The sequence below is a fragment of the Macrobrachium rosenbergii genome, chromosome 4 (assembly GCF_040412425.1).
Source record: "Macrobrachium rosenbergii isolate ZJJX-2024 chromosome 4, ASM4041242v1, whole genome shotgun sequence".
NCBI lineage: Eukaryota > Metazoa > Arthropoda > Malacostraca > Decapoda > Palaemonidae > Macrobrachium > Macrobrachium rosenbergii.
In genome coordinates, this window is record NC_089744.1 from 32,957,309 (window position 1) to 32,975,980 (window position 18,672).

Consider the following 18,672-nt stretch of genomic DNA (forward strand, 5'->3'; position numbering starts at 1 on the left):
TGTACAATTACGGTACCACATTGGGTTGTGAGCATTAACATCACCTCAGTTCTTCACTGGCGGGGTGGGTAGAGCTCTCGGCTAGCACGCTGTTGGGCCAGTGTTCGACTCTCCGACAGGCCAATGAAGAATTAGAGGAATTTATTTCTGGTGATAAAAATTCATTTCTCGTCATAATGTGGTTCGGATTCCACAATAAGCTGTGGGTCACGTTGCTAGGTAACCAGTTGGTTCTTAGCCACATAAAATAAATCTAATCCTTTGGGCCTACCCTAGGAGAGCTGTTAATCAGCTGAGTGGTCTGGTTAAACTAAGATATACTTAACTTACTTAACATCACCTACTACTGCTGTAGGTTCCTTGGCATTATTAAGTAATAATTTTTTAAGTTTGTCAATGTTGTAATTTTTATTAGGTTGGTTGTATAAATTATAAATTGCATAATTATAATTTTTTATTTGAATTTTAATACCTGATATTTGCAAGTCAGCGATGTTCAAAGGTACTTTGTCATAAATTACTTTGTTATGTACATATATGATTGCACCTAAATTTCCTTCTTCTCGTTATATTGATGGTAAAGTATTTTTACCTATTGTTGATATTGTTTTGTTGACATGTAAACATGTAAACATATTACCACTGGTTCATATTCTTTTAGTAATCATTGTATTTCTCCTAGGCGTAATCTGGTCTGTAGATCATTTACATTCCATTGTATAATACAGCTACTGAAAATATTTTATTATAGCGGTCGAGGTTCACTCTCTTTTTTTTTTGTATTATCAACTTGGATTTTTTCTAATAATTTACTCACGACATTCATTTGTTTTTCTTTATAATATTCTAAGTGCTCAATGCACATGGAACCTTTTTCATGGGTACTCAAATCTGTGGTTTCTTTTTTTCTATATTTCATAAAATTTCTTACAATGTTTGTTAAACCATCTTTTGTTATGTTTTTGTTATTATTGCACAATTCTACAAAGCAATCATTACATCCACATGTGTTTTCATGTACATTCCTTGTTTCATCTGCTCTTGTCCCAATTATTGGTGATGGAGTAATCTCTTCTCCCTTTGACATAATCATTGTTATTTTCAACTTCAGTTTTGGATACCTGTATCCATAGGTTTTACTATTATTTTAGGAGATAAAGGTATATTCTTAGTTTGTTTTTGTTCCTTCTTCATATCCTTTGTCTTTGATTTAACCGATGTTGCTGTAATTATAGTTGGTTTTTTGTTTTTTGGTGTTCTCTCCAAAGGCCCTTTTTTATTTTTTATTTTCACTCCATCACGACTTTCCTGTTTCTTCTGTAGTAGTATCATCATCTTGTGCTATTTGCATTAACATTTCAAAAGAGTTTGATAAAATGTTACTCATATCCTTTGTGCCTGCTTCTTGATTCTTTACCATTTTAGTTTTTTTCTGCAAAGCATCATTTTCTTCTTGAGATTTATTTTCCTGCATTTTGTTACTTCTATCCGTATGTATTTTTGTTTCATTATTAGTTCTTGTTATCAAGGCATATGTAAGTTTCTTAGCAGGATCTTGAATTCATTTCACTATCAATTCTAATTTAGCCTCTCTAATACACATCTCTGTTCTTTCTTATTGTATATGTAATACATGCATTCTTTGGATCTTGCATGATGATTCTGCCTATAGTTTATACATTTTGGTTCGCTGCATTTCCATTGTGTGGCATGTTCTTCAGATCCACAATACGCACATACAGGTTTGTTTCAACAATATTTTTTTGCATGCCCATATTTACTTCAGTTTTGACACTAGTGACTTTGGGACATAGGGCCTTATTTCTGTTTTGACATAGAAATTTTATTTTTGTGATTTTTAACATTTTCTTATTTCATTTATTTATTTTTTGTTTACTCGGTATATTATATACCTCACAGCCTTGGACTCTGGGATATGTTTTTTCAAGAGAGTCCAAGAGAATATTCTTGTCGATTGATTCGTCACTGTTCTCAGGAAGCACAATGGTACCCTGAATGCTATTCGTAGTATCGTGTTTTTTAATTTTTACATTTATATTATCTATTGTTGTTATAGACATATAGTCCCCAGATTGACTCTTTGTTCTGGCTTCTATAAGCCACATCTTTTCTCTTATCTGTCTCAACAACATTTCTGTCGTTGAATGTCTGTTTAATAGGTAGTTTTCTAATGTTAGGGCTGAAATTTTCCACTCTGTTTCTAAAGTTAGACAACTTGACCAACTTCCACTTCCAAAGAGGGAGCCAAGTGAGTCAAGGTTGGGTCAAGGCGATATTTACTTCTTTTGGGTTTGTTTTGAGTGGAGTACAGTGAACCCAATGTATTCATGGGGGATGCACACCACACCCCACCCCTGAATAGCTAAAACCTGCAAATACTTAGAACTGCCTATTTTGATAGTTCAAACACACACAAAAAAAAAAACTAAAAATGCTTATACCTATGTACAGGTATTATCCTACTTACGATGGGTTTAGGTTCCAAAAAAAACCTGTCGTTTGTTGAAAAAAACGTGTCACGAATATAGCCTAGTTTACACTAGAGTATTCAATACCATGTATACATATATGGCAGCCTAGCCTACACTATAAAGTATAATCTATACATACACGGTATAGTAATTATTAATATCAGCTAATTCTGGAGGTTCATGCAGAGTGACATGATAATTCAATACAATGAGAAATTGAAAACAAACAAGAATTAGCTTAGCCTATACTATGGTATATTGTAGACATATACGGTAGCCTAGCCTACATTATACTGTACTCTATATTCACATACCATATTATACAAACATTAACATAACGAATATGCATCTTTTCCATGGATCTTTTAAAATGTTAAGCTTTAATTCACTGTATCCAATAATACTGTATATATTCTTATATTGCTTTTGTATTATAAATTACGATCATAGCAATCAATGTTTTGGTTTGGAAATCGATTACGCAGTACGTTTATTTTGCCCTATTTAACTCAGTCCAGAGCGCTTTTCTTGCTTCTAGTTAGCATAAATGAATTTCTAGATACTTTATTTATATGGAGCAAGGTTATTTTTCATTATACGAAGTGTTTTTGAGTCAAAATGTGAAGTTAATTTAGCTAATGTTTTCGTCAATACAAGATGTTGGCAGTTTGGGGGGCATCTGTTTTGTGTAAAAAATCAAGATTCCGTTTGCTATTTTCACTTGATTTCATCATAATACGAGCTTTACGTATTTATCGTTTATCAGCGTAAAAATAGCAGTAATGTGTTCTTTCATGCCCAGTAATTTTAATTAAAATACTTTCTCTCCAATTTTAATCACGGTCGAGTTTCATCCGTGTTGCCGATGCACGATAATTTATAGTCATTAGCAGCTTGAACATTGTTTTCTCAGCTTCAGCTCTAACTTGCAGCTTAAATTTAGCAGTATATTTCCTTGCTGATCTTTTATCCATAGTGACTAAGGGAATAATGTAAAAATATATTTGTCCTATTCTACTTAATGTTATTTGTACTGTAACTATGGTAATTGTTTATTACTGTATGATGGTTGAAATACAAGAAAAATGGCTGTTGTTGTCCGATTCGGTGATAAGCAAAACAACAGTTTCTCGTTCGGTTGTTTATGGCTGTACGCATTTAGCAAGAGTATAACGTTACTAACAATACTTTCATCATTCTCTCCTAATTTTTTAACTAGAAGATGGGATAAAGAGATGGAGGAAAAGAAGTTGGTCTATTGTAATTTGGTCTCTCTCGCCGCCTGATTGTACGCTGTTGCCTGCGCCTGCACGAAATTTATAAATGTTGTCGTACCGGTATTAATTGCTTACCCCACTGCAAAATCGAATTATCGTAAGGCGAATTATCGTAACTTGAGCACTACCTTAGTATTTTAAAAGTTTTATCACAAAAAGTGCATTTAGTCATTTAACCCTTAAACTCCGAGCCTCTATTTACAAAAGTGTCTGCCGTATGCCGGTGCGGTTTGAGAGTTAGTGCCGAAGTGGAAAGAAAGTTTTTTTCAAAAAATCACAGCATGCTTAGTTTTTAAGATTGAGTTCATTTTTGGCTCCTTTTTTTTCTCATTGCCTGAAGTTTAGTATGCAACCATCAGAAATGAAAAAAATATCATTATCATATATAAATATTGGAATATATGACAGCGCAAAAAAAAATTTCATATATAATTGTATACAAATCGCTGTGAGCAAAATGGTTAAAGCTAATGAGTTATTTTTTTCGTTGTATTGTACACTAAATTGCGATGATTTTGGTACATAACAAATTGTAAAACGATCAAAGCAACACAGAGAAAATATTATCACAAAATGACGCATGAATTCGTAACATGCGGACGTAAAAAGTTTTTTTTTTTTTTAATTCAACGTAAATGGAAATATTGTGCTAGAGACTTCCCGTTTGTTGTAAAATGAAGGTAAATGATTGAATGTTACTAGAATGTAAGAGTTTTAGCTTACAATTGCATTTTTCGACCATTTTGGTCGAGTCGAAGTTCACCGAAGGTTGAAATTTTGGCACTTATCGTGATTTATATGAAAATATTTCAAAACTGATAAAAGCTACACCCATTTGTATTCTACATGAAATTGCGCACATTTTCATATATAAAACCTTATGTAACGGCTAATATAAAACGGTGCAAAAATTACAACAAAGTGACTAAAGAAATTCTGAGATTTTCAGCAGTTAGCGCGCGCACAGGTAAGGAAAATGCTTTTTCCAAAATTCACCATAAATCGAAATATTGTGCTAGAGACTTCTAGTTTGTTGCAAAATGAAGGTAAATGATTGAATATTACTAGAATGCATGAGTTTTAGCTTACAATTGCATTTTTTTACCATTTCGGTCGAGTTAAAGTTGACCAAAGGTGGAAATTATGCCACTTATCGTGATTTATATGAAAATATTTCAAAACTAATAAAAACTACAACCATGAGTTACTTTTTGTTGTATTCTACATGAAATTGCACACATTTTCATGTATAAAATGTTATGTAACGGCTAATATAAAACAGTGCAAAAATTACGACAAAGTGACTAAAGAATTTCTGAGGTTTTCAACAGAGTTAGCGCACACGGACGTAAGGAAAAAGTTTTTTACAAAAATTCACCATAAATGGAAATATTGTGCTAGAGACTTCTCGTTTGTTGCAAAATGAAGGTAAATGATTGATTATTACCAGAATGTAAGAGTTTTAGCTTACAATTACATTTTTCGACCATTTCGGTCGAGTCAAAGTTGACCGAAGGTTGAAATTTTGGCACTTATCGTGATTTATATGAAAATATGTCAAAATTGATCAAAGCTACAACCATGTTTTATTTTTTGTTGTATTCTACATGAAATTGCACACATGACTAGAGAATTTCTGAGGTTTTCAGCAGAGTTAGCGCGTGCGGACGTAAGGAAAAAGTTTTTTTTTTTAAATTCACCATAAATGGAAATATTGTGCTAGAGACTTCTCGTTTGTTGCAAAATGAAGGTGAATGATTGAATATTACTAGAATGTAAGAGTTTTAGCTTACAATTGCATTTTTCGACCATTTCGGTCGAGTCAAATTTGACCGAAGGTTGAAATTTTGGCACTTATCGTGAGTTATATAAAAATATGTCAAAATTGATCAAAGCTACAACCATGAGTTATTTTTTGTTGTATTCTAAATAAAATTGCACACATTTTCATATATAACACATTATGTAACGTCTAATAGAAAACAGTGCAAAAATTACGACGAAGTGACGAAAGAATTTCTGAGATTGTAAGAGCCGGACGCCGCCTCTTCCAAACACGTGTGTATTCGTCGTCCATCGGAGTGGCGAGACGTTTGGCGTCTTCACAAACAGAAACATACACACAGTTTGATACAGAAGATTCGTTGGAACATTATGAGTACATGATTAGAATGCTTGCATGGCAATGCAAGTAGTGGTGATTGTACATACATCAAGACACCAATGGTTAGGGAGAAACAGACGGAAATATTGTATGGTTGAGATCGCGTTCCTTTAGAGAAAGAAAACAATGTGGCGGAATTCTAACCCACAAACAAAACAACACTCACCCTGATCTTTGGTTGCTGGAGATGGGTAAAGGTCCACGGTCGCCAATCACAGCACACAAAAACCACAGAACAAAATTGCAAACAAACCCTCCACCAACAACGAACGAAAAAAAAGAGACACATGCACCATCAATATCGGTACCGGTATCCAAAACAAAAAAAGCCAGACGAACTCCCCGTTCACTTTCAAGGTTGGACCTCAACTGCCCAAGACTTCCCCAAAACCGAAAAACTCCCGACAGACCGACAGACAGACAGACAGCGCCGTAAAACGAACTCCAACAACCAAACCACTCACAACGACAATTACACTCGCTCTCTCTCTCTCTCTCTCTCTCTCTCTCTCTCTCTCTCTCTCTCTCTCTCTCTCTCTCTCTCTCTCTCACAAAACGTTGGGAAATGCTAAATACAAACAAATTTATTCATCCTCTATATTTCTCCCCCTTTTAGCATTTCCCAACCAACACCTTTCACACCTCTTTCAAATCGCCTTACGCAACACCCACGGATGCTCACTAGCAGGTCCTCTAGATCGCGTCATGGGCACGCAATCATTCTCTCAGAATCATTCTCTCTTCTAGCAACATTCAAACTCACATCTTCTCCTCCATTCTCTCTCAGATTCACGCTATCTTCTTCACTATTACCACTCTCAATTTCATCCACAATCTCATCTATACCCTCTAACTCGTTCCCAAATACCTCCCCAATTCTTCAACTAACCCATCCCATTCGCTCATTGACCTTTCCAATTCTTGCAACGATTCATTCATGCTTTCAATCACTCGTCTATCACTGCTACGCTCTCTTACTCTTACACTTTCGCTCACCTCCAACCGCTCACTAACCCTACACGTTCAGTCAACTCAGTTATATCAAACCCGCATATGCTATAATGTTCTATTCATACCATCCCATTCATCCTTATTACATGCTTTATCACTCATTTCCACTTTGGCACTCACACCCCTATCACACAACTTACGATCATTCCGTTCACTTACGTTCTTCCCTTTCTTACGTTTCCTACCATACTCTATCAAAACAAACTGCTGATCCTCATGCAACAACCCCTCACGTACATGCATCACACGCACCGCTTGCATCCTGGAGGACCCACCCATTTGAACCCCTTCACACTCAGTTTCCCGAATTCGCTGTCACAGTCACCCTCTTTCGTCTACATACACTTGATACATGCCCTTCCATTCCACATTCGTCACACTTCGCTCTCGGTTCTGAACACATTTCGCATAATGCCCATTCTTACCACAGTTGCCACATATTACATTCACTTGGGTACCCCTACAACCATTAGCAATATGACCCACCTGTCCGCACCTGTAGCATTTAACCCCTATCTTTCGACACTCCCTTACCAAATGTCCCGATTGCCCACACCCGAAACACGCTCCTAAAGCCCACCTACACTCATTCTTTGTATGTCCTTCCTTTCCACATCTAAAACACTTCGCTCGACTTCCACTCACCGACCTTCCCCTTTGTACACTACTATCCCTAACCCGTCCAACCCGTTGTTCCCTTACAAACCCATCATTCATCCTCACTGGCACCTCCACATTACTTGCTCTTACACTCCTATCTATTACACTATCGGCCATTCTCATTGGGCCCCTCAACACTGCATCCCTAAAGCTTCCAAACTCTGGCACTCTCTCATCTACCCCAGCCCTTACACTTACACTTCTACTCTCTTTTATAACCCTGTCAAGCTCATAATCTTCTACAATTTCCAAAATTTCTCCCCAAGTCAACCTTTCATTCGTCCATCTTTTCTTCTCCTTCCGCTTCAAGTTCACAAATTCTCTAACTCCATCTGGCACTGTCCCTAACAACTTCCGTGCTAACTCCTTACATTCATCTATCCCATCATCCCCAAACTTCTTCCTAGCCAACGTCTTCAGCCTACAAGCATACAGTGACAAGGTTTCCCCAGCTTTCATTCTTGCCTCATCAAATTCATTCTTCCTCTTATACTTAACACTCGCTTTCATACGCCTTGCTTGCTCAACTAGTCTAGCTTTCACCTTGTCATACTCAACATCCCCCCACACTCATAATAACCCTATACATATCAAGCAAAAACCCAGTCAAATATTCTCCTAATTCTCGTGCCCACACTCTCTTACTTTCCCCATACTTATCCTGACAAAACCTTTCATACTCCCTAAAGAAATCATGCACATCCCTACTTCCATACTCATTATACCTTTCACACCGGGTACCTCCCTCACATACATAGCCTTTCTCACTTCTTTCTCCCTTTCACTCTCACTTTCGCTACTTTCACTCTGTCCTTTCATACCCTCTTCCGAAAACAAAGAGTCCACTTCTGCACTTACATTCATCTTACTCATTACACTCTTCTTCCCCCTCTTTTTATCCACTTTTATCCACTCACCTCCATCCACCTCACTATCACTACTGCCTTAACCCTCTCCCTTCTTTCCTGCCTTTCCCACTTCCTTACCCTTCTTACCAGTTTCCTTTCCTTTCCCTTCTTCCCTTTTTCTTCCCCTGACTTATCCTTACTTTCCCTCCATTCCTTCCCTTGCTTTTCATTCCCCTTTTCCTTACCCTGCCTTTCATTCTCTCGTTTCTTACTTCCTATTTCCACATCACTTTCATCACTCACGCTTCCATTCACTTCTTCCTCCTTTTCTTTCTCTCTTGCCCCTTCACACGTTCCAGAGAACCTGCCTCCAACAGCCCCTTCTCCAAAAACACCCTTGAACATACCTTTCACCATTTCTTCCACACCTTTCATCATTCCTCCAACTTTTTATCCACCCTCTCTTCCATTCTCTCTTCTGACTCTTTCATCTCCCCTTTCATTTCTTCTTTTGCACTTCTTAGCATTCCCCCATCTCCTCCAACTGACTCCTCAATCTCTCATTCTCACCCCTCAACCACGTATTCTCTCTCTCTCAACCTCACCAGTTCCTCTTCCATCCTTCTCTTCAGTCACACTACCAGCCACCAATCTCAATTGCAGCTGCAATACCAGCTGCCCCCACGTTGGGCGCCAAATATTATGTGGCGGAATTCTAACCCACAAACAAAACAACACTCACCCTGATCTTCGGTTGCTTGAGATGGGTAAAGGTCCACGGTCGCCAATCACAGCACACAAAAACCACAGAACAAAATTGTAAACAAACCCTCCACCAACAATGAACGAAAAAAAAGAGACACATGCACCATCAATATCGGTACCGGTATCCAAAAAAAAAAGCCAGACGAACTCCCGTTCACTTTCAAGGTTGGACCTCAACTGCCCAAGACTTCCCCCAAAACCGAAAAACTCCCGACAGACCGACAGACAGACAGACAGCGCCGTAAAACGAACTCCAACAACCGAACCACTCACAACGACAATTACACTCTCTCTCTCTCTCTCTCTCTCACACAAAACGTTGGGAAATGCTAAATACAAACAAATTTATTCATCCCTCTATAACAAGACGCTCTTGTTGTCTTGTCCACTCCGATGGAAGACGAACACACGAACACACGTGTTTGGAAGAGACGGCGTCAGGCTCTTACAAGATTTTCAGCAGAGTTAGCGCAGACATAAGGAAAAAGTTTTTTCAAAAATTCACCATAAATCGAAATATTGTGTTAGAGACTTCTCATTTGTTGCAAAATGAAGGTAAATGATTGAATATTACTAGAATGTAAGAGTTTTAGCTTACAAATGCATTTTTCGACCATTTTGGTCAAGTCAAAGTTGACCGAAGGTTGAAGTTTTGGCACTTACCGTGATTTATATGAAAATATGTCAAAATTGATATAAGCTACAACCATGAGTTATTTTTATTGTATTCTACATGAAATTGCACACATTTTCATATATAAAACTTTATGTATCGGTTAATAGAAAACAGTGCAAAAATTATGACAGTGACTAAAGAATTTCTGAGATTTTCAGCAGAGTCAGCGTGCGTAGAAGTAAGGAAAAAGTTTTTTTTTTAAATTCACCATAAATGGAAATATTGTGCTAGAGACTTCTAGTTTGTTGCAAAATGAAGGTAAATGATTGAATATTACTAGAATGTAAGAGTTTTAGCTTACAATTGCATTTTTCGACCATTTTGGTCAAGTCAAAGCTGACCGAAGGTTGAAATTTTGGCACTTATCGTGATTTATATGAAAATATGTCAAAATTGATAAGAGCTACAACCATGAGTTATTTTTTGTTTTATTCTACATGAAATTGCACACATTTTCATATATAAAACTTTACGTAAAGGCTAATATAAAATGGTGCAAAAATTACGACAAAGTGACTAAAGAATTTCTGAGATTTTCAGCAGAGTTAGCTGATGCTTTGTTTTGGGATAAGAAAGAAATTCACGCATGCGCAGCTGGGTTACGCTTGTAAACAAAACAACAGCGTGATCTGTGAACTCCCAGCATCCCTCAAGGCGCGATTTAAAATTTCTTGCAAACGAGGCGTAAAAGTATTTTTCCGCGAATATTTAAAAAACTTTTTGTAGTCAACCTATTTTACATCCACTTGGCACCCGACAGACAATTTTTGTCAACGTAAAATACATCCAGTCGGCGTTTAAGGGTTAACAATGTGCACTTAGATTTGTTTTTGGGCAATGTTTCAAGTTGATGTGCCTGGGTACATTCAACAAAGTTACGGTTATTTACAATAACTGAAAATTACATACTTGTTCCTTTGATTCTCCATGTTGTAGAATTCAGTGCGAAGAAACCGCCCAAGTCTTTCAGGGTATGGACTAATATGGGCTTCCTTGATGAGGTATTTCAGTCCTATGATCCACTCGTTACATTCATCAGCTGCAAGGGCTGTGAACAGAAGTAAACTACTGTTCATGTCAATAAAACTGAACACATACCAATTAATGCTTACTAAATAAAAATAAAAGCATCTCCATATAAAACAGATTTTAACTGGGAGTGAGGGTAACAACACAAATGGGTCAAGAACATTCTACAGAGAGATTTCACATAATAAAACAACCCTTAAGGCTCATGTGAAAGTTGTAATACTGTAAACCTTAACACTAAAGATGCTACTGCATCACTATTAGATAACCCTGTAGGGGGTCTGCTTAAACAGTTACATTGGGCTTTACACAGCACACTGTAGATGGTACTAAAGGTCTTTCACAGGGTATCTTCCAACAATCCCTCCTTGCCTAACAAAATTCCAAAAAAATGAAGGAGGACAACAATGGTCAAAAATGTGAGGTGAATGAAAAAGAGGTCATAGAATGAATCTGCAGCTTGCATACACACAAGTCAATTAAAAGAGCTAAAAAGAATGCCAAATAAACTAAGCTGAGAATAAAGATCCACTGTATTGTAATCAAACCAGTAATGACATATGATTCAAAAACATAGCCATTAAGATGGAAAGAAGAACAGAAGCTGGAATGAGAAATAAAGATGCATAGTATTATTTTGGGATTTTGTGTGAGAGGCTGGAAAATGAAGAAATTAGACGTGCCAGATCGGAAAAGATTACTAACAAGATACCAGTCACAACAGACTGTATGGACATGTGGTAAAGAACAGTGAGAAGGAAACTGTTAGGGACAGAAAGTCAAGAGCGAGCAAAAGGATTAAACGGCATGATAGAAGGAACAGGGTTTTTGGAAAAGGGTTTAAAGTGGGGATGGAGAGGAATAAACACCCACAATTATAACTTACCCAGTGTTTTTTAAGACTAACTACAAATCACTCACAGAGGAAAGCTTAGTAACAATAAAAGAATAAAGAAAAAAACATTATTTTAACCCTCTAACGCCGAGCCTCTACTGTATTTACAAAAGTGTCTGTCGTATGCCGGCGGCGTTCGGGAGTTAGCGCCGAAGCGGAAAAAATTTTTTTTAAAAAAATCACAGCACGCTTAGTTTTTAAGATTAAGAGTTCATTTTTGGCTCCTTTTTTTGTCATTGCCTGAAGTTTAGTATGCAACCATCAGAAATTAAAAAAATATCATTATCATATATAAATATTGAAATATATGACAGCACAAAAAAAAAATTTCATATATAATTGTATACAAATTGTGCTGTGAGCAAAACGGTTAAAGCTAACAGTTAGTTATTTTTTCTTTGTATTGCACACTAAATTGCAATGATTTTGGTATATAACAAATTGTAAAACGATCAAAGCAACACAGAGAAAATATTATCAAAAATGATGCATGAACTTAACTTTGGATGTAAAAAAAGTTTTTTTTAAAAAATTCACCATAAATCGAAATATTGTACTAGGGACTTCCCGTTTGTTGCAAACTGAAGGTAATTGATTGAATATTACTTGACTGTAAGTGTTTTAGCTTACAACTGCAGTTTTCGACCATTTCGGTCGAGTTAAAGTTGACCAAAGTAGAATTTTTTCTATTTATTGTGATTTATATGAAAATATTTCAAAACTGATAAAAGCTACAACCATGAACTATTTTTTGTTGTATTCTACATGAAATGGCGCACATTTCCATATATAAAACTTTATGTAACGACTATAATAAAACGGTGCAAACATTTACAAAGCGACGAAAGAATTTCCGAGATGTTTGGCCAAGTTACCGCACGGACGTAAGGAAGAAAGTTTTTTTCAGAAATTCACCATAAATCGAAATATTGTGCTAGAGACTTCTAGTTTGTTGCAAAATGAAGGTACATGATTGACTATTACTAGAATGTAAGAGTTTTAGCTTACAATTGTGTTTTTCGACCATTTCAGTCGAGTTAAAGTTGACCGAAGGTTGAAATTTTGGCGCTTATCATGATTTATATGAAAATATTTCAAAACTGATAAAAAGATACAACCATGAGTTATTTTCTGTTGTATTCTACATGAAATTGTGCACATTTTCATATCTAAAACTTTATGTAACGACTAACATAAAAAGGTGCAAACATTACGACAAAGTGATGAAAGAATTTCTGAGATGTTTGGCCGAGTTACCGTGCGCAGACGTAAAGAAAGTTTTTTTTTTTCAAAAATTCACCATAAATCGAAGTATTGTGCTAGAGACTTCCAATTTGTTGCAAAATGAAGGTAAATGATTGAATATTACTAGAATGTAAGAGTTTTAGCTTACAATTGCGTTTTTCGACCATTTCGGTCGAGTCAAAGTTGACCGAAGGTTGAAATTTTTTGTAGTCGACGTACGGTACGTCCACTCGGCACCCAACAGACAATTTTAGTCGACGTACGATATGTCCAGTCGGCGTTTAAGGGTTAAGATATATGTAAAAATTAAGTTTTTAAAATGCACATTTTTAATTAACACTCATCATTCATATAAAGCCTTCTTTACAGTCCAGATGTCCACAAACATATGTATTCTTGTAACTTAAAACCAAAAGCAAAAGTATACCAATGAGTAATTATTCACATGTTTAAAAGGTAATCAGTTGGAATTAATTATCCTTCTTATTTTCTAGTACAAACAATGTTTCTCACCAAGAATGATGGGACAGGAAGAGGGAACTTTGTATGTGACTGATCAGTCCAGTTGCAAAAAACAAAATGCTGTGTACACTAGAAGCTTGCAGTTAAAGCTGGTTGAAAAAAGGTCAACCAGTGCCATAACTTACAGCTGCCAAAGAGCCTTGTATGCTTCCAGATTCATAAGCAAAATTTCCTTCCCCTTGCAGAAGCTGCTTACAATGATATTTTGCTTTCATGGCACAAACCTTGTTAGATGTTACTGAGGGTTGGATGTTGTTCCTCCCTGGTTCCTGAGGCAGACCACAATGCCAAGTTATCAATCATAACTCTGACAATATTGCTTCTACTGACAGAATGACAGAAGGACCAGGATAAAGCCTTTCATTACAGGAATCTCACATAAAAGGCAAGCTCCCTAACCATGTGCTGACGGGAACCTGGTCAGCAGCAGACCAAATTCCTGGAATGAAAGGCTTTATTCCTGGCCCTTCTGTTGTAAGCTCTGAGTATCAAAAAAAAATCTAGTGCAGTGTCTTTCTAGTTCACTACTGCATAAAACCACAATAACAATGGGGTTGGGTTGAATTACCCCGTTATTGCTGAAGTTTACTGCAAGTCCTCCTCTGGTTGTAAAAATCGTCAGCATACCAGTTTGGCAAACGTCATATGTGAGGCCAGTAAAGCAGCAATGGCTCTACAACAGCCATGAACACATAGAACACCCATCTATCTAGTAAACCTTGATAGACTGGCTGTCCATACTTGTGGCTAAGAAAAATTTTTTAAACAGTACATTACTTCATAAGCTATTAGATGTCAAACAGGTACAACCCAACAATACACAAGCAGCTATTTTGTAATTTTCTAGCTTTTGACCTACCAGCTAATGAAATATTCAAACAACAAAACACAAATTTGGTTATTAATGCTGACATAATGAACACATTAGAGAACATTTTCACTCAAATCACAAAAAATTAGTTGTAAAAGAGAGAGAGAGAGAGAGAGAGAGAGAGAGAGAGAGAGAGAGAGAGAGAGAGAGAGAGAGAGAGAGAGTTTAAAATAAAATGTTAAAATACTTACCAAATTTTACTAGAGATACTCAAAATAATGATTTTTATGATAAAATAAGTTTTCCAGATACTTACCCTCCATCATTAGCTTTATCCAAGGCTACTTGGCACAGGTTCGACAAGAGTTAAAACTGAAGCAATCATTAACGCGTGAAATGAGTGTTATGGTTGATCAGTTGTCTCTTAATCTCTTAAGAGGGAAGAGGGAGGGATCCCAATGATAGAGGGTAAGTACCTAAAAAACTGATTTTATCATAAAAATGATATTTTCATAATAAAATCAAGTTTTATATATACTTACAGTAAACCACCCGTATTCGCGTTCTCAAAGTTCGCGGACTCACCCATTCGTGGGTTTTTCTATGGAACCTATCTAAAAATTTTCGCGGGAAACTCACACATTCGCAGGGTTCTTCCATGAAACATATCTATAAAAATATTCGCGGGAAACTCCATATTTGCGGATGCAGATATTTTTTGTCTTTTTTGTATAGCAATAGTATTCTGTATTTTTATATCTATTGTATAACATTAAATAATCATGTAAATCAATAATAATACTGTACTACAGTACTGTACATATAATAGTAACAGAAATTAAATAGTAATATTATGTAATACTACACTGGGTACCTTAATAATAATAAATAATACAGTAAAGTTAAATCATACGGGTAGTAACTGGTGATGAATGTTGATTTCAGTATGCTGTAGATGATGATGATCATGAATTAGCTGTGCAGTGCGATGAATGACGAGAGGCGCTGTCATATTAAGGTATTTGAACATGGCAATGAAGGTGGTACAGTAGGGCTGCATGAGTATTTTACCTTGTTCATGCTCAATGCAGGCAACCGCAATTGATGTCATGCTGTAATGGGCTGCTACTTCTCCGTGACTTTTGCCCTCTCTTAACAAAACAATCATGTCTACAGTACTTTCTTCTCATCAGTCATTACAGTAATTGTAGGCTATTGGCCAGAGGCCTTAGAAGAAGCAGAGCATTCAGAGGACATCTTAATGCACGATTTCAAAAAATATTTTTAGGCCATAGTACTGTGCACGCAAAACACACAAACGTGAGATAGCAATAAAACAGGTTATATTGGGCCATTTGCCGATAATTTGCCGCTACGGTATACGCATGGTATTACTGGTTGCGCGTACATATACTAACACTGATCTTCTGTGCATACAGTACGTACATTTTATAAAATGTTTTGTTGTAGGATGATTTTTAAATATTACATACAAAAAGTGTTTTAGGATGATACATAGTACTGTACAGTACTACGGGTAGTATGTAGAGCATATCTAAAATACGTAAGACAACAGGAATACTGCAGGGTACGTATGTTTACATCTGCGGTACGTAGCATTTTCATGTATGTACTAAGTATATATTAATGACTACTGTAAGTACATTTTGTAAGTTGAAAAATGATTTACTAATTTTCAAATATTACAGTACTGTAATATATTAATGTAAACACAGCAAAATTTCAATAACATATATTTGTTTTTCTTAAAAGTGCTTCACCCAAGCCACCTCTCTGCAAATACAAAGAAATCGCGATGCTGGACGCTGTGTACCCAGGATCAGTGATACTCGACACACTATTGGCTGTCATCTGCAAAGCAGCCAATCCAGAAGCACCATTCATTTTCCTTGGCGCTCATTGGCTGTTCACTTGGCGCTGATTGGCTGAACATTCACAACCAACTCGCGAAAACGGAATTCTGAGAGACCGCCCCAAGGCATCATCCTCAGATTGTGCGTATCGTTCGCAGCATCCTATCATGTGAAACCGTGCGTCTGTCCGTTTTGATTTTTTATCTTTGTGCATCAGCGGTATTCGGCCCTAAAATGCCTCCCAAAAAACGCCCTGCTCCTTCAAGCCTTCTGGCAAAGAGTCTAAAAGAAAGAAGATTGTTATGAAACTCGAGGAGAAGGTGAAACTTCTTGACATGTTAAAGGAGGGCAAAAGTTTTGCGCGGTTGGCCGCCATTTCAGTGTTAATGAGAGCACAGTGAGATATAGCAAGAGGAAAGAGGCAGAGATATGCAAGTCTGTGAGTATGAGCTACTTTGGTAGTGCAAGGGCAGTTGCGACAGTGCGGGATAAAATAATCGTGAAAATGGAATCTGCTCTGGCAATCTGGATAAAGGACTGCCGGAAGAAAAACGTGCCCCTCGACTCCAACATCATTCGCAAGAAAACGCGACAACTCTACCAGCAGTTATCAACTGCTAAGGAAGGCGACGACGTAGTACAGGCAGAGGAAGGCATTGAAGAAGGCGAATTAGAATTTTTAGGCTTTGATGAGCCAGCAGAAGAAGAAGAGGGGAAGAGCCACAAGCAGGACCATCATCAGCGCCTCAAGGTTTCCAGGCCAGCAAGGGGTGGTTCCACCGATTTCAAAAGCGGTTCCACCTAAAGTCTGTTACTCTGTATGGGGAATCAGCATCTGCAGACATTGAAGCAGCCGCGAAATGTCCGGAGGCCTTCAAGAAGACCATCGAGGAGAAGGGCTGCCATCCAGAACAGGTGTTCAATATGGATGAGACTGGCCTGTTCTGGAAGAAGATGCCTTCCCGGACATACCTTATGAACGACGAAGCTAAAGCCTCCGGATTCAAGGCCCAGAAGGATAGGGTTACCCTCATCATGTGTTGGAATGCAGCTGGTTTCATGCTTAAACCAGGCCTCATTTACAAGGCTGCAAACCCCAGGGCCCTCAAGAATAAGAACAAGACATTGCTTCCTGTGTTCTGGATGCATAACCCTAAGGCCTGGATCACCAAAGTCCTCACAGACTACTGGTTCCATCATAGCTTCATCCCTCAAGTTAGGCAATACCTGAATGACTTGGCCATGGAGTTCAAGGTGTTGCTGATTATGAATAATGCTGGTGGCCAACCTCTCAATCTTTCTTACAAGGGAGTCCAGCTTGAGTTCCTCCCTCCCAACACCACCCCTCTCCTCCAGCCTATGGACCAGGGCGTGATCTGTGCCTTCAAGGCACTCTGTACCGGGAACTCCCTCCAGCACCTTGTAACTGCAATGGACAGTGACAGTGAATTTAGGTAAAAGAATATTGGCGTAAATTCACGACTGCCACATGTCTGAGCATCATCAGCCAATCACTGAATGACATGAAGAAGGAGACCCTGAACGCATGCTGGAACAAGTTGTGGCCCAAGCGTGTTCATGATTACAGGGGCTTCACTCCTGGAGAAATTCAACATTCGGCCATTAATAAGGCTGTCCAGTTGGCGAGGATTCTAGGTGGGGAAGGTTTCGAGGACATCACCAAGGATGAAATCGGCACCCTTATTGATGCTCACTCTGACCCCATGACGGACCAGGATTTGGAAGAGCTGACGAAGTCTGCCAGTGAGGAAGAAGATACGCCAGGTTCAGGGGAGGAGCAGGAGGAGGAGGAGAGCGGCCTGACTTTGGAACGTCTGTCCCACATGAAGGGAATGATTAAGGATATGCAGGAGTATGTTTCAACATGGGATCCTTTTATGGAACTCTCCTTAAAGTTTTCAAACATCCTTGATTCAGCATGGGAGCCCTATAATCAAACCCTCACCACCATGAAAAAGCAGCGACAGCAGCTGCCTATCACCATGTTCATCAAACGGACGAAGAAGGTCCCTCCAAAGCCTCCCAAATCACCCGTAGTGCCTCTCGAATCGCCTGAAGTGCCTCCCCAACCACCTGAAGTTGTGCCTCCCAAATCAACTGAAGAAGCACCTCCTGAAGGTGAAGAGGCACCCTCAGATGAGTTGTAACTCCTCTGCTTTGCTGTGCAGTCAATCTTCATCGTCATTCATCGCACTGCACAGCTAATTCATCATCATCATCTTTAATCAACATTCATCGCTGGTGAGTACCCGTATGATTTACATATGTAGTAATCTTAATATATAAGTAGTAATAAATTTTTCAAAATGTGCATAAATTTTTAAAAATTTTTTGTCTCTCTCCTTTTGTCAATTAATGTATAAGTAAATACCAATGTTCCCC

The 18,672-nt window shown here is 37.8% G+C and overlaps 1 protein-coding gene across 5 annotated transcripts in view; it reads right to left on the reverse strand.

Moving 5' to 3' along the window:
- Window positions 1-18,672, reverse strand: part of sl (small wing phospholipase C gamma 1) — a 271,971-nt gene that overhangs the window by 208,729 nt on the left and 44,570 nt on the right. For all 5 annotated transcript variants that reach the window (XM_067093297.1, XM_067093291.1, XM_067093306.1 and 2 more), the window contains exon 4: window positions 10,803-10,941. In XM_067093297.1, coding sequence (XP_066949398.1) covers window positions 10,803-10,941 — 139 coding nt within the window. The remainder of the gene's footprint in view (window positions 1-10,802; window positions 10,942-18,672) is intronic.